Here is a 24,442-nt window from a genome sequence, read left to right on the forward strand (position 1 = left end):
CGACTCTGCGTCAATGTCGCTGCCCCTTACGTTTTTCTTAAGAAATGTTATTATTTCACTGTTTACATGTTTGCGACGCAATCATTTTATTTACCTCAAATGCGAAATGATCCCATAACGAAAACTGGAAACATACCTGAAAAAATAAACGCAATATATTAGCACTCTTATGGTTTTACATGTTTTAGTCCGTACAAAACGAGTTCTCACGCGCCATTTTAACTCTAGGTATGTGTCAACTGTCATGTCAAAAGTGCGGTTCATCTTTAAAATAAGGACTAAAATCATACTTTTGACATGAGAGTTGGCACATAAAATTAAAATGGCGCGTGAGAACTCCTGAAAATTGTACCTACTATTTGATTTATCAAATAAGTTAAACACCAGATTGCATGAACATCTACATACAAAACTGATTGGATTGAAAAACGCCTTTATCAAAACGCTTAATTTTTTTAAATCAACTGAATATCGAACTCAGTAGTTCTTTCAAGTTAAGTTTGCAAGCAAGTATTCTTACAGCTACGCAGGAGAGAAATCTTAATATTAATCATAGATTAACTTGAAAGATAACTTTGATGAGGGTAGTTCGGCCTAGTTTCAAACTCTCCCTTATTGCCTCGAAAAGCACCTTAAGTTAAACCGTTGATTCCGTTTACTGTAACTATAATATATTTTGATTATTATCGCCTAAGACGATAATTGGCTACTTAGGTACTTGAAGTTAATTCGTGAAGGTTTTCGGAGTTTCTGTGACAAATTCTCGCTTAATAAACAAAGATCTAATGTCTCTAGATACTTGCCCTAACCCGTTAAATATGTTATTCTTGCTCCAAGGCAAAGTTAAGAAAACATCAGCAAATCAAAATTCAGAGCTAACTGCGATCGTCAGAATATGGATGTTAAACTTTGGTATTAAGAGAAGTATATTCGTAGCGCGCTCCATGCAAAAGTACTTTGGCTTTCATTTGAATTTTGAATATCAAACAAACAAACAATGAAATTCCGTAGATACATTCTAGGAGTTAATGTCTAGTTTCAAATCTAAAAACATTTCGTTTCAATGTTGGGTACACGGGTTTAAGGGCAGATACAATTATTTGAATCTGTGTTGATGAAACTTGATATTTTTACGGAAATCTGACAAACCACACACATGCACACGCAAATATTTATTCCTAGAACGTGCGTATGTGAGTTTGATTGGTTAATAGTCATAATGAGATCCAAACTACCTACATTTGAATGGAGAGCACTGAGGAACCCGTTAGGGACACTTCTCTTAAGTCTGCTCAGTCCTGAGAGTTTTCTAAGACACAGAAATCCTTAGCGCGCCTTGTTCCTTCCTTTCTAGTTTAATATCCTTGCCTAGTCGATAGTAGGTATATATAAAAGGAAAAGCTGACTGACTGACTGACTGAATGACAGATTTATCAACGCACAGCTCAAACCACTGGACGGTTCGAGCTGAAATTTGGCATGCAGATAGCTTTTATGACATAGGCATTCGCGAATAAAACAATTTGTGAAAATTCAACCCTAACGGGGTAAACTATGGGTTTAAAATTTATATAGTCCACGCGGACTAAGTCGCAAGCATAAGCTAGTTTTATATACTTGCCTAGTTTTATATCACAAATTACAGTTACGTAACCAACGATTTGAATGTTATAGCGAATAGGCCCTACCACCCTAATAACAACTGCTTGACGATCAAAGGGGACGAAAATATAACACGGCTATAAAACAGAAAAGCAACTTCGTAATGAACTTCAGTGTTGTCAAAGGTAGGTCATCTAGTATTCAGAAAGCAGAAAATTAACCTGAATAACTAGAGGCCTGTGCGATGCATGATAATTCATAATACAGACGTTTTCATTGAAAAACATGCTTTATTTGACCCACTTCTTTGCTCAGAGTTCTCAGTACTTTTTCTATGTAACCGTAAGTACGTAAACAACTATCTGGAATAGTTTATATTATGTTCAAGAAATAGTTAAGGTTGAAAAAGCGATTTTCTGGTGAATATTTCAGTCAGAGTTACACGAAATATTTCAAAACCAATCTAATAGGAACAATAAGTAGGTACCTACCCGAAGAAATTTTGCAGAACCGAGAAAAAAAGTCAAGTAAGTAGGTAACTGCCAGTTCTTTTGAAAACTGGCACCCATCTATCCCAATCCCATCTAAATATAATATGAGCCTTGTTCTTTCATGGAATGGTTCTTGTACTTATACTTCTCTAAGTACATTCGTAACTCGTTGGAATTTATATTCCATTTTTCAAGCTTCCTCAAGTTGGCTAGGCGCCTAAGTGACCAGGGACTTCAGGGACTAAGAAGAGCTAAGAGCCTTATGTGCTTGTATTCTAGTTTTCAAAGCGGGCCATGCGTACTGGACAAATATGTACTATGAGGCCGGTATGTATGTATGTATATGTTGTCTGTCTGTCTGTCTGTCTGTCAAGAAACCAGGGTAATTCCCGTTGAGCTAGAATCATGAAATTTGGCAGGTAGGTAGGTCTTGTCTTGTAACTGACATAACGGGGGAAAATCTGAAAACTGTGAATTTGTGGCTATATTACACAAAAAAAAATTGTGATCATAAACTAATAATTAGGATTTTCTATTTTCGAAGTAAGATAACTATATCAATATATTATATATCTGTCCCGGCTTTACTCACGTGTTTAGTTGACGTTAGCCCGACTAGTTTCGAACCCATCCGGGGTCCTTTTTCAAAGGAGTCAGTTCGCGCACGCGTCGCGGTTGTGACTGCGAGCTGCGCGTGCCGCTGCCCGTAGAGCCCGTTGTATTATATTATATTCCAGTAAAACAAAGAATTACTACGAGATTTAAATAAAAGTAAAAAACATACTTATTTAAAGACAGACTTCCTAATAATATCTAGGCGCACTATCACATCTCAGTAGTTTAAATGTTAATTTAATTTCCACAATGGGTGTGTTTAAATGTTTGAAGACAAGCCTGGCAAAAAATTCACTCGGTATCCCGTAATTTCACTAATTAACTCTCCGAGTCACGTACAAATTAAGATAGAGAAGTATTAGGGCGCCTTTGAGCAAATGGGCTAACGTCCTTAACGTTAATTTGAATAAAAATGGCAACGTGATGATGTTTTATCGAACTTGTTCATTTAGCTAAGGATAACAAACAACACGTCTACTTCTTCTATTCTAAAATTAGCAAAATAAATGACCATAATCTAAATCCATACTTCCATACTAATATTATAAATGCGAAAGTGTGTCTGTCTGTCTGTCTGTCTGCTAGCCTTTCACGGCCCATCCGTTCAACCGATTTTGACGAAATTTGGTACCGAGATAGCTTACATCTTTAGGGATTTTTAAAAACCGATCTCCACGCGGACGAAGTCGCGGGCATCAGCTAGTATAGTATAAAAGGAAAAGGTGACTGACTGACTGACTGACTGACAGATCTATCAACGCACAACTTAAACTACTGGACGGATTGGGCTGAAAATTGGCATGCAGATAGCTATTTGCAAGTGTATGTAGCGTATGAAGTTGTTCAGGTTGTTGACGAAACGACTGATAAACGCGACTAACGGCGATTACGCACTGCACTTCCGTCATCCGAGTTATATCCGTCATCCGTGAAAATACCAGCGATTATCTACGACATAATTATGTCATAAGCTCCCATACAAAAAAAACCGGCCAAGTGCGAGTCAGGCTGAATGAGGGTTCCGTACTACAGTCGTATTTTTTCGACATTTTGCACGATAATTCAAAAACTATGATGCATAAAAATAAATAAAAATCTGTTTTAGAATGTACAGGTGAAGACCTTTCATATGATACCCCACTTGATATAGTCACTCACTTCGAAAGTTGAAAATACTAATTATTAGTTCATGACCACAATTTAATTTTTTTGTGTGATCTAACCCTAAATTCACAGTTTTCAGATTTTTCCCCAAATGTCAGCTATAAGATCTACCTACCTGCCAAATTTCATGGTTCTAGGTCAACGGGAAGTATCCCGTAGGTTTCTTGACAGACAGACGGACAGACAGACAGACAGACAGACAAAGTGATCCTATAAGGGTTCCGTTTTTCCTTTTGAGGTACGAAACCCTAAAAGAGGGAACGTATTTTCCCGGACTCGGATCGGATGAGTGCGTAACCGCCGTAACCGTCACTATGGCTAACATAGAATTACCAGCGGCACGTTAAATAATTAAAACAATGCACGTCTCAGAAGCAATTTTGTTATCCACTACTATTACCTATAGGAAGCCCTAATTAACAAAGCTGTTGTTTGTTGTAATAGTAGAGAGGAGGGAAAAGTACAAAATGAACGTACATTTCCTTGTCAACGGATTAAATAATAGAGTGCCTGAGTGTTCTAGTATTAAAGCCATTGTTGGTACTAAATAAGTACACTAGAGCTATTTGATATTAATATAATACCTATCACTTTCGACACATATACAAGTGTTATAATAAACTTTTGTCAACGCCCCTTGTTTGTTTCAAAGCGTACCTACTTGTACAAAATGTACTCAACGATTTCATTTAAGTTTACACCAATAATTCTCTTCCAGAAGTGTAGTTGTACGCATTAAATAATGTAATTTAAAATATTATATAAAAATATTACATTTTTACATGGCGTTGTTGACTTACCTGAGATATTTAGAGGCTGCCTGTGCGAAGTTGAGGCATGAAAATTAGTCTATCATAACATAAAACAAGGTATCAGATGAATCAAAGAGAATAGAGGTTCCAATACAGTAGGGATGCGACTGAAATTGGAACGACTTGGCATAGTTTTGTTTCGCATTTTTGATCACGCTCCAGATTTGCGCATAGCTTTTTGTGTTGTGCCTGTGGCGGCGGCATGTTCCCAATATTGGTACAAGACACGTTCTGTTCTGACGTTACCAGAGACCGGCCTAAATAAAGCTCTAGATTAGAACTACTCTAACTTCAGTTAAACAGATCATTGCTGCAATTTTCCAAGTATATGTAAATTGTAGAGCCAGATAACCAGTTCCCATTTATAGTCCTCCCACAAAACTATAATAAAGACATATATATATATATATATATATATAAAATATATAAAGAAATAAGATATAAATATAGAAGCGCAGCTATAACTAGATATAGAGACTACTCTACTCTTCTTCAGAACATGTTTTCCCAAGTAGCCATAGGTTCTGCGAGAGTTGAGACATATCGAGTCCCAGGTTAACTTACTAATCCTTTGGGTTTTTGGTAAGTGGCTTTGCTTCTTCTACTAAATTTAGAGATATGTCCATCAAAAAGATACCCAAAATTATGAAAAGTCCTGATTACTTTACCGATTGACTCATCAACGCCCAGCCCAAACCCTTGGGCTGAGAAAGCTGAAATTTTACACGAAGGTTTCCTTTATAATGTAGATAAGGACTGAGGTTGGTTTTTATCGAAATCCCCACGAGCGAGGTAGAGAATAAAAAGATTTCAGATATTCCATCCAAGCAAAGCTGGGATGGGTCTGCTAATAACATCGATGCTAATAAGCAACAAGAGCGCACTGCACTACTTTGAATTGTAGACGACAGTGCCACAATAATTAGTATTACAAACATGTGTGTCAAAAATAATAAAGCAAAGGATTTAGAGATGCAATTTCGTAGAAATTCGACAGCAATGAGAGCAAGTTGGTACAGTTTTGTTCCGCGTTTTTGATTACGCCCCAGTTTTTGCGGAGAGCTTTTTGTGTTATGCCTGTGGCAATGACTGGCTGAGGCATGTCCCCGATATTGGTACAAGACGGGTTCCATTTCGACATATTGTCACTGCACGAGGCTAATAGCTCTGAATGAGTGGTAGAAACACATTTACAAAACAGCGAGTCGATAGAGTACACGTACCGTATAGTAGCTACACGGGTATCGAAGTTTTTCACAGTTTGAGTTTGTGTGCTTTGAAACAATAGTACGTGACAGGTCGAGATGACACAGCCGCACAGCCACCGCGCTAAGCCGATGCAGGATTGCACGGGTGACGGGTATGTGGCGCGTCCCCCCGCCTCATACCCCGATTGCCATCTCGACTTGTCGTGTACACTGGGTTTTACAGTAACCTGACAAACCACAGACACGGATATTAGTACCTAGAGACTAGTGTTTCTACAAAATTTTCTTGACGTTGATTGGTTTTGGTTAATCCATCCAAAAAAAAGTATATTTGTCTGTCTGTTGCCTTTTTACGGCCCATCCGTTTAGAACCGATTTTGACGAAATATGGTGCAGAGATAGCTTAGGTATAGGTACCGAGTCCCGGACGTCAGACTACTTTTCATCCCGAAAAATAAAATAGTTACCACGGATTTATTTAAACTTAAATCCAAGCGGACGAAGTCGCGAGCTTCATATTTAGTATTTAAATAAGTTTAAAACTTCGTTTGTATGGAGCGTACTCGGAAGTTAGAAGCATTCGAGAGACCTTTGAATTTCACGTAGGCAAAGCCAAGAGAAAGTATATAATTTAATAACTAACCGACAATAGAAAAGGAAGGTACGCAGTTGCTGTGCTGATAACCTTTCTTAGAATTTCTTAGAAAAAGAATATTATGCAATGCTTAAGTCATGGAGTCCCATAAACCTTGTATGGTCATATTACGTTAAAGATTTTCTTCGTTTCCTAATTGAAAAAAAAACTATACTCTAAGAGCTGGTGACCTAGAATCTTGCATGTTTACTGCATACGTTAATAATACCCAGTTGATAATTTATACTAGAACTATGTCCTTATGCCTGCGACTTCAAACCCCTGTTTTACCCCTTTAGGGATTGAATTTTCAAATCCTTTCTTAGCGGATGTTTACGTCATAATAGCTTTCTGCATGCCAAATTTTAGCTTGATCCGTCCAGTAGTTTGAGCTTAACGTTGATAGATCAGTCAGTCAGTCACCTTTTCGTTTGATATATTCAGAAGATTTTTTACATGACTGCCCAAAAAAAGAGTGTAACTTTTTCAGGGTTCATGCTTCACGTATGTATATTATTATGTACGTGAGTTTCTTTATTCCACCACAACTTATAAATATCTGAACAGATATGGATGTATCGGGGAATTATTACAATATACCTACGGACGGACCTACATCATTCCGAGACACTGGCTATAATTTTTTTTGAAAAATTCAATATGGCAGCTGTATGGCGTTATTGTCAAAGTGATCTTATTTTTAATTTTTAGTTCATTTTTAGCAAGGCAGTCGTGTTTTTTTATGACGACTGGTTTACCATCCCGTACGATCAATTTGCTAAATCAAGAATCTTAAGAAGTAAACGTTTTAATTATTTTCGCCGGAACATCTTAAGTTGTATCATGGATGCCCACAAAACAACGCCTAATTCTATCCAAAATCTAAAATAGCTTGTTTGCATTTCTGAAGCAAGTATCTATGTAACCAGCTCGTAGACTATAGCTATAGAATAACAACTTCAAGTGTCAAGATTCCATTTACGTTCGCAAGCTAATGTTTTATGGCGGTGGCTTATATGAGCCGACCGAGTAACGACCCAGGATAGGACGTTTTACGATGACGTATCATATGAGGTCATGTGAAACTCTCCTTATTTTGCAACTAGCTAGTGCCCGCTGCTCCAATTGCGTGAAAATGTCCTTGTTGTTCAGAAGCTTAAATTATAGCTCATTTTTAGGGTTCCTTACTTCAAAAGGAAAAGGGAACCCTTATCAAAACTGTGTACACGTGGTTAGGTATATCATAACATATTGCATGCTAATATAAAGAATTTGGCAGTACCTACGTTTTTGTTTTGTAACATCTCCACTGTTTACCAATATTCGCAAAAAAATAATAATTTGAATTTGAATAAGAATCACTTTATTGTCTGTCTGTCTGTCGTGACTAGTCGTGACCCAGAATCACAAAATTTGGCGGGTAGGTAGGTCTTATTATTATTAGAATTAGATAGATTAGAATGTGTGCTTTCATCACAAAAAAATTATTAAAAATTATTATTTTTTGTACGATTGTACGGAACCCTTCTTGTGCGAGTCCAACTCGCTCTTGACCGGTTTTTTTATATCCATTGACAAGGAAGCGCGTGACTGTGATCTCATCGGGGTAAATGACGATACTCTAAGATGGAAGGGTACTAATACATTTCTGTGGGTATGGAAAGTACTGGAAAGAGGTGTGGCCAAATCTACCTGGAAGGGGTATGGTAGTTTTGTTGTGTGGAAACTAAAAAGGGATATGGTAGACCCGTAAACCCGTAAAGGCTAAATCACTGTGTTACACTCATCTGCTAGTCGTAGGCAATTTCAATGTAGATGTGTCTAATACTTTGCACTATTTCCTATTTGTATTGCCAAGTGAAATAAACTATATCGTATTTGTGTACCGTCCAACTACACAAAGTCCGATCGAAGCTAGCAAATCATTCCATTACACTGGTCCAAAGTTTCTCGTAGTTTGAAACACAATTTGCGTAGAACGGGGTTACCAGCTTATTGACTTGGGACGTGTCGCTGTTATGTGTGGTTATAGCTCCTATTTCTACTTCCTCCCTGACTTACAACGCACGATTGCTGCGACGCCGCGTGACGGCCATGCTATCCAATTACTACTTGTAACACAAGGAACTTCTTGAAGCGAAGCTTCTTATTGCCCGTTGTGCGTTCTAATGCTGGGGAGATAATTGAGAAAGATCTTCACCGCGTCATCGTCAACGGCACCATCACCGTCACCGCATTGCCCAGCCAAAGAAATGCACTTCATTGGCAAGGCATTCATTTTATGTGTGAGCGACGATGTTTTCCTTCATTGTTAAAGACAGTGATATTTAATAGCTTAAAATGCACATAACTCTGAAAAGTTAAGAGATGCGTGCCGAAAAGGAGGCAAATAAAGCCATCACTGCTCTATACCTATTTAAATAGTAATTGACTTTGTTTTCGTACGTTTAAAACTGCGTCATCTTACCTACTTGCCAGGAGAGTCAAGGGCTAGCTTGACATCGCGATCGGATGTGAATAAAATAAAATAAAAACAGTATTTTAAACGTAACAATGTATAAAAGTTTTCCCGGCCGGACCGGCCCGTGTAGAAAAAACCCGTAAACGTATGCTGGGACCTTAAAAATACGTGCGATCACAGGTGACATGGCCTGAGTGACCTGAGAGGGGATTACAGTAATAAGCCGCTCAGAACATGGCTTCAAAGCGAGGACTTACGGACCTCTTACTGGGTTTTATGAGCTCCGTATAAAACCCCCGTAACGTAGAGGCTTGATAATAATAAATACAAATTTATGAGCGAGCAACATTAACGCTGTGCAATTACTAATATACGGATTTTGGATAAGTAGGTAAGTAATACTTACTAAGTATACATACCGCAAATTGCTAATGCGCGTGGCCGCCATTAGTGACGTCAGCACTAGACTGAAGTTTCAAGCTGATGGTATATTTTTATTTCGGCTAACGTCAAAATGACGTCATTTCGATGTTAATAAGACATGGTCGAGCGCAATAGCAATATGCGGAACTTATAGTACCTACAGTTATAGTTCTTAGTGTTCCGTACGCAAAACTGAAAGCAAAACGCTTATGGAATATCGCATTCAGTTATACTACTTTGTAAAATACAAATGATGCATTTTTGATAAACCTAAAAATACTTCAGAAATTTCAGCTTAGGTTTGAGTGTGATTTTGATCTAAGTACCTAGTACCTATTCTTACCAATGAAGATAATAAGTGCTAAGACCTTTATTTTACAATATAAGTAGGTACACATATCCTTCAAGGTAAATAACCTTCATCATCACCATCATCACCACGATCAACCCATGACCGGCTCACTACAGAGCACAGGTCTCCTCTCAAATGAGAAGGGTTTTGGCCATAGTGTACCACGCTGGCCAAGTGCGGATTGAACGACTTAACACACCTTTGAGAACATTCTTAGGTGCAGCTTTCCTCGCGATGTTTTCCTTCACCGTTCAAGCAAGTGATATTTAATTACTTAAAACGCACATAACTCCGAAAAGTTAGAGGTCTGTTCCCGGGATCGAACCCCGACCTCACATTAGGAGGCGGGTGTCTTAACCACTAGGCTTAATCACAGCTTCAAGAACTAAATATACGTACACATGATATGTAGAAATGTGGTACTTACAAACTCGTAGTTGCTTTCAATGTGACTAGATCACAAATCATTCCCGTGTCAAGTTATAGCCAAACATTTATCTCTCTACGTTTTGACAGCTCACTGCCGCCATATTGCATTGACAATGTGTATTCGAAATCAATTTCAGACAGCCATAAAATTATAGTAAGATACTAACTGATGCCTACTACTTCGTCTGAGTGGATTAAGGTTTTTAAAATTCCGTAGTATTCCTTTGATTTTTAGGGATAAAAAGCAGCCTATGTCCCTTTCCAGGTCTTAACTTATACCCATGCAAAAAATCATGTCGATCCGTTGCTCCGTTGCGACGTGATTGAAGGACAAACCAACAAACCAACAAACAAACACACTTCATGTATTTATAATAGGGGTAGTGAGGTAGTGATTCAAAGTATTGTTATTACGAGTAAAAGCAAATATGTCAGAGCGTTATTAATGCTTTCTATAAAGCCACTTTCTTTTACATAAATGACTTCAGGGCCACGCGGTATTGACGTTAATACAAAATAAAAGACACGGAAAGGCGGTCATCGTCCCCGGGGAGCCCAACTTGAGTGTTTACCTCAAGTTTGTTATGATCTGTTTACTACTTAGTATATTACTTAAGAGTATGTTGCTAATGTAGCGTCGAGTGTTTCGGATGTAACAATGTATGAAATACGAGGCCGAAAGCCTTTTCGAATCATATTATTATAGAAATAAAATTGGAAGATACTTTAACAAATAACAAGTGCAGAATGCAGAGAGAGCTATGCTTGGAGTTTCTCTACGTGATCAAATCAGAAATAAGGAAGTAGGAGAACCAGGCGACATAGCTCAGCGGTTTGCGAAGCTGAAGTGACAATGGACAGGGCACATAGTTCGAAAAACCGATACACATGGGGTGTCCCACAAGGTGCTAGAATAGAAAGACAGAAAGAAAGAAAGAAGAAGAAGAAAAAAGAAAAGACGTTTATTTTCCAAACTGTGCCACAAATCACATCTTATAACTAAGAGCTGGTTATTCACATTATTTAATTAAGTATAATAGCCATCTCGCACAGAAAAACAACGACGGCAGACCCCTCCACTAGATGGACAGACGACATCAAACGAGTCGCAGGGAGCAGCTGGATTCAGGCGGCCCAAAACTGTGACGTGTGGAAGTCCCTACAAGAGACTATTTCCAGCAGTGGACGTAGGTTGATGATGGCGATGCTGAACGAGTGCAGAAGATCAACAAAATCCCAAAAAAAAAATTTTATGGGAAAATTTAGTATTTTAAATGGCCAATATTCTCCAGACTATTGACAGATAAAAGTCCATCGAGAGAAGATTTTTCTTGCAATTAATAAGCTAATCACCCAAAGGGATTCATAAATGCAAGGAAATCATGAAATATCCTAGAATAAATAGTAGGAACGAGGCTGAAAACTGAAATCAAGTATGCACCTTCAACTAGCAAGTGGAATCGAGAATGAGTGCAATCAGACGTATTTCCCCTGGGGGGGGGGGGGGGGGGGGGGGGGCACCTACACTTCCATTCTGATCCGCCACGCTTTGTCTCGTTTGCTCTATTGATATAATAATGATTCGGATTGGAACAGCGAATTTCATAAGCCCGGTCTGATAAATTAAAAAAAAACGGCCAAGTGCGAGTCAGGCTCGCGCAATGAGGGTTTCGGAGGAGAGTACTACAGTCGTATTTTTTCGACATTTGGCAGGATAATTCAAAAGCTATGATACAAAAAAAAAAAAAAAATCTGTTTTAGAATGCAAAGGTGACGACTTTCATATTATGATACCCCACTTGATATAGTTATCTTACTTAGAAAATTGTAAATACTAATTATTAGTTCATGGCCACAATTTAATTTTTTTTGTGTGATGTAACCACAAATTCACGGTTTTCAGATTTTTGAGGTACCTACGGAACCTAAAAATAGCGAGCTACAGGAGACAGTAGGTATCAGCGATTTTTAGGGTTCCGTACCCTTATAGGATCACTTTGTTGTCTGTCTGCCTGGCTGTCGGTCTGTCAAGAAACCTACAGAGTTCCCGTTGACTTAGAATCATGAAATTTGGCAGGTAGGTAGGTCTTATAGCAGACATAAGGGGCAAAATCTGAAAACCGTGAATTTAGGGTTACATCACACAAAAAAATTAAATTGTGGTCATGAACAACGGTCAACACAGGAAGTACCCCAAAAGTTTAGACAGACAGACAGACAGAGACAACGAAGTGATCCTATAAGGGGTCCTTTTTTCCTTTTGAGATACGGAACCTTAAAAACATAAGGAAATGCTTTAGCAGGTACATATTAATTATGTATACGCAAAGGGAACAGGTCACTTACACATAACAAATTTTACGCCTTATGCATAAACGGCATAAACCTTGGCACACTAGCACAATGAAACTGTTTAATAGTAAAATGGCGATCGAGCGTAGCACGGAATCCGGGGCATCCCCAGAGGCTTTGGCAATAAAATATCGATCACGTTTCCATTGCCGTGATTACTGCGTACAAGTATGTAATTGCATTAAGGTACTTACATGGGCTATTATTGCTCGGGAACATGTATGGATCAATCTAGAGAAATCTTCAGCAATTCAATAAAACGCGGCAATATTTTAGGCAAGATTGTTTTTAATTGCTCCATAATATATTCCATATTACTCAATATCCCAATGGAAAAGTATATAATTTACATGTTTGAAAAACTTATCACTAAAAAATTTATATTTACAAAAAATATACGCCGTCTAAATTGTCATTTATGGGCATTGTGCCCAATACACTGGCGCTATTACCTCGATGAATGGCAAGGCTTAACCGTTGAGCGAAATAAGCACCAGCAGTTTTTTTCTACATGTAAATATTATATTATATACTTTTCTTTTGTAAAAAGAAAATCCCTATGTACACAATATCATCAGACAATAAATATGGCTTTCGTTTTTGTACAAATGTTCGCACCCAAATCTGTTTTTCCTCTCATGATAATAAAAGCGCTACAAGCCGCTGTCATTAAAACCTTTTCCATTGCCATTGACTACTAGTTGTTCTATATTGATAAAGTTGCTCCATGACTCTCAATACGATATAAGGAGCAACATTGCTGTTTTCAGGTACGTATTGCAGTAAATTGCTTCATGTGGTCGTGAAATCAGAATTGACTAAATTGCCTAGAATTGAGTAATTTTGCTCATGTAAGCGCACCTTTAGGTGGGTGTATTCAGCATGCTAGAAGCGTTTGTCCGATAATTAACGTGTGAGTTGCGCGTAAACTGTGCTAATGTGGGTCGGATCGTAAAGAATAAAGAGTTCAGGAAACAGTGATGCATGAAGTCATTGTAATAGATACCCTGGTTATTAATCTTGGTTAGCAGATAGCGTGGTTGTAAATCGAAGCGCAGCGGGCGTTTTGGGATGAAAACCTGAATGGCGATAATAAATAAAAATATACAATAATAGCGGAGACTACGCTAAAAAATCTTTTAAAAAATGACACTTAAACAATCTTCGCATTATTGCCTTTCTAATGAAACCGGTTTGGGGCACATCGGTTGAATGTTTTCAACGTTTATAACTCAGCCAGTATACAAGTCAGTTTCTTCCCGGAGAACGCACTATCAACAGTTTTGTACTCTCAAGAGATGATTACGACAAGGTCTATCAAAGACATACAAAACTACGAATCTCGGACACAAACCAAACCCGAGTATGGTGTAGCGCGAGTCCACCTGTGTTTCATACCTTACAAATGATGGATAACAATATACACTTCAACTGTTCAGATTTTTTTTCAAGCAAGAGGAAGAGACTAATAATTTCGTTATACGCAATGAAACCGCAATAACAGGTCAGTTAAATAATACATCCCTATTAGTTAACTCATTCTTAGATTCTTCCATTCATTTCTTCGATTATTCATTAAATTACGACAGATTATGATTTAATGCCTGATTTATACTCTGTTAAGTAGCAAGTGCAAAAGTGAAGTAATTAATAAAATCTGCGCATAAACGAGCACGTTGTTAAGTGATAAGTGCACGTTTTTAATTACACTTAACACTTAAAACCCCAAAATCTGTTAACTACTGAATCATATTTTGTTACCTTTCACGATATATTGCAAATTAAACATCTGACTGACTTTAGAGGTCAACGAACGTTGCGTAAGTAGGCAGCTCGGAGTCAATACCGCGTAGTAGGTTAGGGCATTGACCCGAGTTTTGCACGATTTACACTGCGGGTTTGAAAAATATGAAATTACTAAAACTACAAAATGAGACAAATGGTTATTGGTACTAATTGGATTTAGTTTAGGTAGTATAACATTAACGCTAAGTTTTTGATAGCGTTCTTTTTAGATCATGTATATGCGATCGCTCCTTCGTCAATCGATATTGCCACATACATAACAATTACATGAAAAAGTATTCTTACTTTTTTTCATTATGTATTAATAAGTCAATGAACCTAATATTAATCATTACATTAATTATATGTGTAAAATTACCAGTTAAGGTAATTAGGTAACAGAAACCGCTCCTTCCCCAACCGATACAAAAAATTGACATAAAAAAAATGATTTTATTTTATTTTTATAAATAAGAATTTACCTGTGATAATAGATGTAACATTAGTAGTTCAATAATTACATAATGACACAATTACCACACGCGTGAATAACTAAATAAGTAAAACAGTTACAGTAGTAAATGTTGTGAATTCTGGTTAGGCATTATGCGCATATTCTAGTTAAGCAATCCCAGTGACCACATGTGCTTATTTGCATGGAATAACAAAATGTAATACACGTAATTGAAGATGTAATAAAACCACTTGTGTACTTCATCAGAATCTATAAAGAAACCAAAATAAATAGACCCCTGAGTCTGAAGTGGCTTCTTAGTAGACAAAGTTTAAGATATGTTTGGTGTAACAATATTATGTAATGTTAAGTGACAAAAGTGATTTAACATGCAATAGCAGTACTTGAAGTGACTCAATTAACTTGTTATTTAAAAACAAGGGCAAGGTCAATCAACATTAAAAATAATTAATTAATCAATGTTAGAAACATCATCAACCGATAGACGTCCTGTGCTGGACATAGGTCTCTTGTACGGACTTCCACACGCCACGTTCTTGCGCCGCTTGGAATGTTAGAATAGATAACTCAAATTCCCTAAGAAAATGCTAGATAATAATCGGATGATAGAACTAAGTATAGATAAGCTATGATAGATTAATGGTTAGAAAGTCCGCCTCCTAATCGGAGGTCGGGGATTCGATCCCGGGCATGCACCTCAAAATTTTCGGAGTTATGTTCATTTATAAGTACCTACTTAAAATATCCCTTTCTTTAACGGTGAAGGAAAACATCGTTCTCAAAGGTGTGTGAAGAATGCCAATCCACACTTGGCCAGTGAGGTAGACTATGGCCAGAACCCTTCTCACTCTGAGTGGAGACCAGTGCTCTGTAGTGAGCCGGCGATGAGTTGATCATGATGATGATGATGATGATGAAGTATAGATAAAGTGAAACAAAGTAAGGAAGGAAAAAAACATGTTAAACTTGCTGGTTTTTTAAGTAGAATATGCTTTCCGAAGTCGTGGTAGTCTTGACTTGTCATAAAGATGGCCTACATGACAAAATAATCGTTCGGTCTACCTATTTGTAGATTGTCTTGAATTTGGAAAAGGCCGAAATAATAATAAGAATACCATGCGCATAGGCGCATTTACAAGAAGATAAATAAAATATTACAATCAAGAGAAAGATTTCTCAGTTTATTCAAAAACAAGCGTACAATAAGCGTAATATGACGACTAGCTGCATAAACAGAAGCGCTTGCGCACGCGATACGGTAAGCAGACTAATACTGCAAGCTGACTATCAATAAATATTGCGACACAAAATCGTCATACCGTTTTCAATATTTATCTAGAGAGTTTATTTAGGTATATATCCTGTTTGTCTTTGAGGCTTTAGAGCCATGGAGTATGATGGCAAGAAAAATTCTGAGTTTTTATTCTTAAATCTTACCTTCTACTGCCTCTTCATCTGCCCAAGCACTTGCGCATCAACAGCTCAGATTTTCTTCATAATGTGTTTAAAGGTCACACACCTTTATGGCCTAACACCTTTTCATTATAAGAGACGGTCTTGTGCTCAGTAAAAGGCTGGCAATGTGTTGACATGATGATGACTAGGTACACATAATTCACCTAAAGTCATATTTGACACTATCAGCACCTTGATCGGCACTAATTCGTGTATCAGCTACAGTGAACTGTAGTAAGTAGTATAACTATTGCAATCACATCTGACTGGCTGTTCACTGTTAGATAATTATCTTCCGTGTAAGCCCCTCGGGGAACGTATTTTTGGTTAACAATAATAATTTTAGCAGTACAACTTTTAATTACATTTACATATTTTATTTACGGTACTTTGTTTTAACTACATTGATTTGAACTTGACTACAATCACACCAAATTGAAGATAAGCCTAAGGAAGAGCGCACCTGTCTAGAAGAGCCTATTTTCTCTCCTTTTGAAGGAATTACGAATGTAGCGTGATATTTATCGACCGTCTGACCTGTTATGGGGAAAATAAAAACAAAAACGAAAAAGCTCCTAGCAAATTGATCCATTTAGGGCCCATTAGTTGATTGATTTCCTTTAATAGTAATATTACGCATTACACGCAATGAGCAGGAACCGTGACGCTGCGACGGCGTACGTACGACTTGCACAACATCAGTGCATATTAATACGAGGCGCGGACGCATCGGCACACACGCATCGCAAACGTCGAAATGATCCGTATTACTGTGAGTAATTAATATAAACGTATATTAAAATTTTCCCTAAAACCGCCTTGGTGTCCAAAATATAGTGATAGTTCGATAGTGGTCCGATCTCCGGCATGCACTTCTAACTTTTCGAAATTATAGTGTAAATAATTAAATATCTATTGTTTAAACGGTGAATGAAAACATCGCGAGGAAACCTGCATATGTGTGAAGTCTGCCAATCCGCACTTGGCTAGCGTTGTGGACGTAGTGGTGGGCCGAAGATGGTTTTTTTTTAAATAGAGATAGCGAGAAAACCAGCAGGCGGGTCACCTGATGACATTGATGGGTTGAGATGATGACGACGATGATTTGGTGTCGAGTGGGCTTCGGCCGTGGCTAGTTACCACCCTACCAGAAAAGCCACCAAGCGGTTCAGTGACTTAGTTTCGGTACGACAGAAACCAATAGGGGTATGGGTTTAATATAAAATACCATAACCATTGCATGTTAGCCCGCTTCTATCTTTGACTACATCATCGTTTACCATCAGGATAGCTCTCTTTCTACATAGTATTCCCCATTGCTGAGAGTCGTAACCCCTTTCCTTTGTCCATATATCTACGTCATATTTCATAAGCTACCATACAAATAGTTCTAAGCCTACTTTGTCAATTGTAAATTTAATTTGAATTTCGCGGGCAGACCCGTGTCCAAGACCTTAATTAGATAAATTATTACCTATTTAATTACAGTTAATCTGGGCCGCAGTGGTCGCGAGCCATCTTTGCTTGGCCTCTCCTATTGCTGACCCTGAACCCTTTGGGCTTGGAGGCGGCCACAAGACTCAGTAAGTATTATTTAAACATTTCAATTTTTTACTAGGTTATGCCCACGACTCCATCCACGTGAATTCCTAGAGGTTGCGTTCATCATCATCATCATCATCATCATCAACCAATAGACGTCCACTGCTGGACATAGGTCTCTTGTAGGGGCTTCTATACGCCACGGTCTTGCGCCGCCTGAATCCAGCGGCTCCCTGCGACTCGTCTGATGTCGTCCGTCCACCTAGTGGGGGGTCTTCCAACGCTGCGTCTTCCGGTGCGAGGTCGCCATTTCATCACCTTGGGACCCCAACGTCTATCGGTTGTACGAACTATGTGCCCTGCCCATTGCCACTTCAGCTTCGCAACCCGTTGAGCTAGAGGATGCGTTAGAGTTTTTGAAATCCTTGCCTAAATCTTTCCACGCTTAAAGTTCCCACGGGATTTTTAAAACCCTAAAACCACGCGGACGAAGTCACGGACATCCTGTCGTTATATCTCAACAACAAGATCATGTCGTTCATCACGATCAGTTGAAAGGCTTAGCTATAATAACATAACAAACAGTCATATAGACATACATAGGTACTTTGTATCCGTACTTAAATATTACAAATCTGAGGTCATTGTTTTATTATGTTTGTTGGTTACTATTTAATTCATTACGCCTCAACATCGTACTCAAGAGATTTTTACGGGCACCTGGATACGGACATAGGACTCTCTACCCTGGAAAAAGAAGATTTTTAAATAATATAATATTATATATAATATTAATTATTGTAGGCATTAATTAATTCGTTTATTGTAAAATCCTAAAACATTTCTGTTACTTTCTCTCTTCACAGAATATTAAACTAACCTAAAATAAATAAACCCAAGATTTTCCTAGTAAAATATTCTGAGAGAAATTCCAGTGTTTTTCCATAAAATTACGGCAAAGATCATTTGAAGGCCATTCCCCAGCCTCTGGACAGCTACAAATTCTAATTAGGTACTATGACGTGGAATGTAAAGCCAATATTCACTCCGATCCCTTTATAAGGCATTTATGGGCTCGTAGGTATATTAATTTATTCACTGATATTTATAGGACCATGTTCACTGTATAAAATTTACACGGTTGATTGAATCGTATACAAAAAGCCTATAAATTAGTCTAATGGAAAGAACCAAATGATATTCATTTCAATTAAACGTAAAAAGCGTTTAGGGAGCGGGAGCCCATTAAGCCTGGGACACACTCGCGACCGAAGCGTTTTTAACGTGGCTTCTAGTAGGTAATTGCATAAGTGCGCGCACAGCAAGTAGTCTAATCTGAAGTTGCAACATGGTGATTTGCGCAGGTCATAGACTAAAGGATTAAATTTACAAGCCCGGCTGAGATCTGTTTTGTAGGTACAATGTGCCTACGCAAATACGCCTCGTGTTCAGATTGGACTAGTTGTTTTGCACTCACTTTAATACAAGGTACTGTTTGCTTATCATGAGATTTTACATATCACCAACGTTGATAAAATTCGAGCGTTGAAACAATTCAGCGTTTAATAAAAACGGACTTTAAACACTTTGTTTTAATGCTCAAGTTCGTCCATACATCTACAGCCAGCGCTCCAAGCGTAACCTAGCAAAATTAAAATCAATGATAGTGAATTCATCACTTTAATTCAAGGATGTTTAGGTCCATTTTATCATGACGTTTTTGTGGTTCGAAGCTCGAATTCTATCAACATTGGTAAGATGTAAAATCTCATACTATTATAACCACATCGTATAAAGGCATATTGGAGTCGCGTTCCGTGCCCCCGTGTCATTTACTGCTCATTGACAATATGTTTCATAGACGTTTCACGCCTTGACAAATCGGGCTCGCATACGCGCGCATTCCACGCGTCCTAGTACAACTTCGGGCTATATTTATTTCGGTCCTTATTTTAGCTCTGGCTAAAACGAATATCTAATTCGTCTACAAATGATGAATTTGAAATGAAGCAATAAAATATATATTATATAAATATAAACTTAATCGGAATTCATCCAATTCCGATTTCTGAGAATGTTCCACTGAAATGTTGATTAATTTTAATGAAAAGGTAAAGTACTGTAAGGATTTTATAAAATAAAATAATTAGATCGTTGTATAGAAGCCGGCTTTACTTTACGGAAGCCCAAGATAATTATACAATGAACCAAAAGCGTAATTCGCTATAATCCGCTGAAACAGGTCGAATCTGTATGGTGCATGCATTTCGCATGCTGCATGTTGCACCATACAGATTCGACCTGTTTCAGCGATTATAGCGAATTAAGCTTTTGGTTCATTGTAAAGTAGATCGTTGTTCATGTTTTAATTTGGGCTATCATTTTTCTGGCACAAATACCAGGGTCTTACACCTATGCTTATTATAAAACTTCACTGGACGATGTCTGTATTGCAGTATTTTAATACACTATTTTTTATGGAACCCATGAAACTCAAAATTACGAATAGAGCAAGTTTATTTTTTATACCGCTTTTTAAATTCTTAGCAATCCTGTAAATCCTAAGGTAAAAGTTGATTGGCGCTGCTAAGCGATAACGTTGCCTTTTGTTTCCTACTTTTGTCCATGTCTGTTCTTGTTTAGTTTTTTTTCCTTCTTATGGTAATGAAATTATAGAGCATTCTATCTATCTAATATGATTTGATCGTTAACTTTTATTTCGTTTTTTTTTTGTTTTAGTGTAAAGATTCTCATCCCCCACGAAGTCCACACAGTGCACCACCATCACGTCGAGAAAGTACCAATAATCCACGAAGTACCAGTTCTCAAAACAGTACCCGTGTACCACGAGGTCCCGGTCGTCAAACACGTGCCGATAGTCAAAACTGTACCTGTACCAATTTACAACACTGTACATGTTGAGAAACCTGTTTTCATACCAGTGAAAGAACATCTCAGCTTGTGGCACTGAGGTCTGAGACCCTTCGATCTTACTGAATCCAGTTTTGGATTTATGGTGATTTAAGTGGTCACATGATGCTAGTGTTATAGATTATTATTTCACAACTCTTAAACGTTTCAACTTTTAATACAAGGAAATATATGAAGCATTCATAGTGATTATATGGCAAACTTCTACAGTCGCCGACGCGCGTGACCATGTCGCGTGCTTCATACATATCCTTGTATTTCAAATCTACACGGGTATGTGCGCACAATCGACGCACAGCCTAATGTCATTCCGTGGCGCGATGTGTGTGTAGTGTGTAATTGTTTAAGTTTATGTTTTTTCTTATTTTCTGTTTTTGATGTGCACTCAATCTTGAAATCTAATTTTCTAAAAGCGAGCGCATATTATAGAGATTTTCAAGCAGTTTTTTTTCGAAGAGCAAAATAAAAGTAAAGTTTATGGTCTTTAATAGTCAAGGCAGACTTTGTTCTCTATTGTAAGTATCTTAACGTTTAGTAAGAAGCCTTTGTCTGGATGTAATCTTACCAGACTAATTATTGTCACAGACCAAACTAAGTTCCGTTCGTAAGATTTCTGCCAAGACACCAATATAATATGTGCTTGCTTTAAGTTAATATATTTCACAAAGTTTTACTACAGCTGTGATATTTCAAAATACGCAGTATAGAAAGTCGATTTGAATTCATAATATCGATAAATTTAAGACTGATTTGTAATATTCAATACTCTATAGTTTACTTATAGATCTATGATTAATAAACTAAATGTCTTGTTTTTTTATATGTATTTTATTGCACACAGTATAAGTCCCGCAAATTGGTCATGCGCGTGGCCGCTATTTTAGTGACGTCAGCACTAGACTGAGGTGTCGAGCTGATGGTATATTTTCAGTTCGGCTGACGTCAAAATGACGTCGTTTCGATGTTAATGAGACATGGTTCTAGCGCAATAGCAATTTGCGGGACTTATATTGACACAATTTACATCAAACCTGACCGAACAACAATTCAAAACCTTCTGTTAAGTCGAATTTATGGTTTCAGACAAATAAGATTCAATGAGATATTTTATACCTTCACGAAGAAACGCATAGGCGACATCGCGTAATAGACGTTCTTACCTGGAACAAACAGTGATACAAATGAAAAATCAGACAAAAGTCAAACATAAAGCATAAATTACATTTTTTAACATTAATTCTCGTATACATACGTATACAAAAACTACAGCTAAAGTTTTCTGAAATCCGCCCACCCTAGGTAGTATCCCCCCCCCTCCCTCTCTTTTAGTACCTACTATTGGAATTGGAAAATTATGTAGGTGTTAGCACAGACATGACCCGTCGTTATTTTATTTTATGCAAATACGAGTATGAATGTTCAAATTGAAAAATAAAGCTGTGATAGCCTAGTAGTTAAGACGTCCGTCTCCTAATCGGAGACCGGGGGTTCGATCTCGGGTACGCACCTCAAACTTTTCCGAGTTATGTGCGTTTTGAATTAAATATCACTTGCTTTAACGGTGAAGGAAAACATCGTGAGGAAACTCATTTGATATCATTATCCTCGCTCTTATCTCCTACCAATCAATGCGTTGCACGCGTTTCCTTCGCGCATTGTGTGTATCCAAACCTTTAAGACTTTTTGAGTAGGTACCTAGTAAAAAAATTATTTTAAATAAAATAAATTAATTTTAAAAATTAACACCATAACTATCTATTATTATTAGCTCTCACGTACAAGACGAGAACTTCCCAGAAAATAATTTTAAAGCGTCGTTTTAGAACTATTATAAGTTCTAAAACTACGCTTTAAAGTTTAGCAGAGAAAATTCATAACCGGATAGTTTTCTTCGTGACTTTAACTACTCTAAAGTGATAAAAACACAATTTTACACCTGGTGGTCATTAACATAAGGAAACTAAAACTCTAAACGCTAAAATGGGAACAATGAATAGGTACGTACAATCAACGCAAATATTCTTGAGCCATTGTTTTTATTTTAAATTTTGTACCTACATATATGTATTTCAGAAAATCAGAGACCTTAATAACTTATTTACCCTGTTGGTTAGCAAGAATCAAAACTATCAACCAATCAAGGACTGAGTAATCATAATATAACGAAATTACTATATCGTTCTATAGTCCTATATCCATATTCATACTAATATTATAAATGCTAAAGTGTATCTGTCTGTCTGATAGCTTTTCACGAGAGATAGCTTGCATCCCGGGGAAGGACATAGCTAGGCTTTTTATTCCGGTTATTACTTTAATCTAAGTCCACACGGACGAAGTCGCGGGCATCATCCAGTACATATTCATATACATCTCCAAATATATAAAACAAAATTGGAATCCCATTGGACATTTTTGGACGAAAACTTAAAACACAGATCTTCATCTGTTTTTGCATAGGTGAAAAAATGACCAAAAGACAAAGGAATATGAAAATGGAACTCAACTTCATTTGAAAACTGGCGCTAACTTTTCAAAGACAAGACGAAAATTCTAACTACATGTTGAAATGGCACGGGGAGGGAATGCCACTCACACCCGCACAGCCCACTTGCTAACCCGGTGCAGGCGAGCGCGAGTGACGTACAGGTGTGCGTGGCGTCCCCCCGCCTCAAACCCCGATGGCCATCTCAACCTGTCACGGACTATCATCATCATCATCATGATCAACCCATCGCCGGCTCACTACAGAGCACGGGTCTCCTCTCAGAGTGAGAAGGGTTTTGGCCATAGTCTACCACGCTGGCCAAGTGCGGATTGGCAGACTTCACACACCTTTGAGAAAATTATGGAGAACTCTTAGGCATGCAGGTTTCCTCACGATGTTTTCCTTCACCGTTAAAACTTAAAGCAAGTGATATTTTAATTACTTAAAAACGCATATAACTTCGAAAAGTTGGAGGTGCGTGCCCGGGATCGAACCCCCGACCTCCGCTTGGAAGGCGGACGTCCTAACCACTAGGCTACCACAGCTTCACGTCACGGACTATGGGTACTATTATTATAGCAGTAATTAAACTGTGCCATAAAAGTTTGATTAGTTAAATTCATAAAGGGAACTACCCCTGGGCAATAAGAGTGCTATTTCACACCTGCTCGCCATTAACATGGGGTAGTTAACAGAACTAAACTCGTCGACTCGTAAAACAGGAACAATAACTAGCTACTAATAAAATTAACTACATTAATTGAAGCGCTTTTTAAGCTTAATTAGATGGTCTGATGATTTTAACAGTTGATGAAATTACACTTAGCACAATATCTACATGTACAGATGTACGAATTTACATTAGTCCCAATCCATACGCACATATCAATAGGACAGTAGTGTAATGGGTCTATAATTGTCATCTTCTCTATATATAAAAATGAATCGCTAAATTTGTTGCTGATCGCAAATCTCGAGAACAGCTGAACCGATTTCGCTAATTCTTTTTTATAATATTTCTTGAAGTACGAGGATGGTTCTTACGTAGAGAAAAATTAAAAAAACTGCCTGAAAAAGAATCGACTGTTAGGCGGTACGAAGTTCGCCGGGTCAGCTAGTAGAATACAAAGTAAAATTTTCTGATGTTTATTTCCTTTCTTTTTTTTTAATTTATAGATCGGCTATCGCCATTATATCGTGGTAAACTATGGCCAAAACCCTTC

The 24,442-nt window shown here is 37.7% G+C and overlaps 2 protein-coding genes across 3 annotated transcripts in view; one reads left to right on the forward strand and one right to left on the reverse strand.

Moving 5' to 3' along the window:
- The window catches only part of Sema1a (semaphorin 1a), a 474,106-nt gene that overhangs the window by 354,381 nt on the left and 95,283 nt on the right, over positions 1-24,442 (reverse strand). The gene's annotated exons all lie outside the window — the stretch shown is intronic.
- Positions 16,874-21,529, forward strand: LOC138403722 (uncharacterized). The gene is made up of 3 exons (XM_069505365.1): positions 16,874-17,030; positions 17,747-17,841; positions 20,540-21,529. Exons 1-3 carry the CDS (start codon positions 17,016-17,018, stop codon positions 20,769-20,771), a joined length of 342 nt encoding a protein of 113 aa, XP_069361466.1. The 5' UTR covers positions 16,874-17,015; the 3' UTR covers positions 20,772-21,529.

Source organism: Maniola hyperantus, chromosome 20 (genome assembly GCF_902806685.2).
Source record: "Maniola hyperantus chromosome 20, iAphHyp1.2, whole genome shotgun sequence".
NCBI classification, from domain to species: Eukaryota; Metazoa; Arthropoda; class Insecta; order Lepidoptera; family Nymphalidae; genus Maniola; species Maniola hyperantus.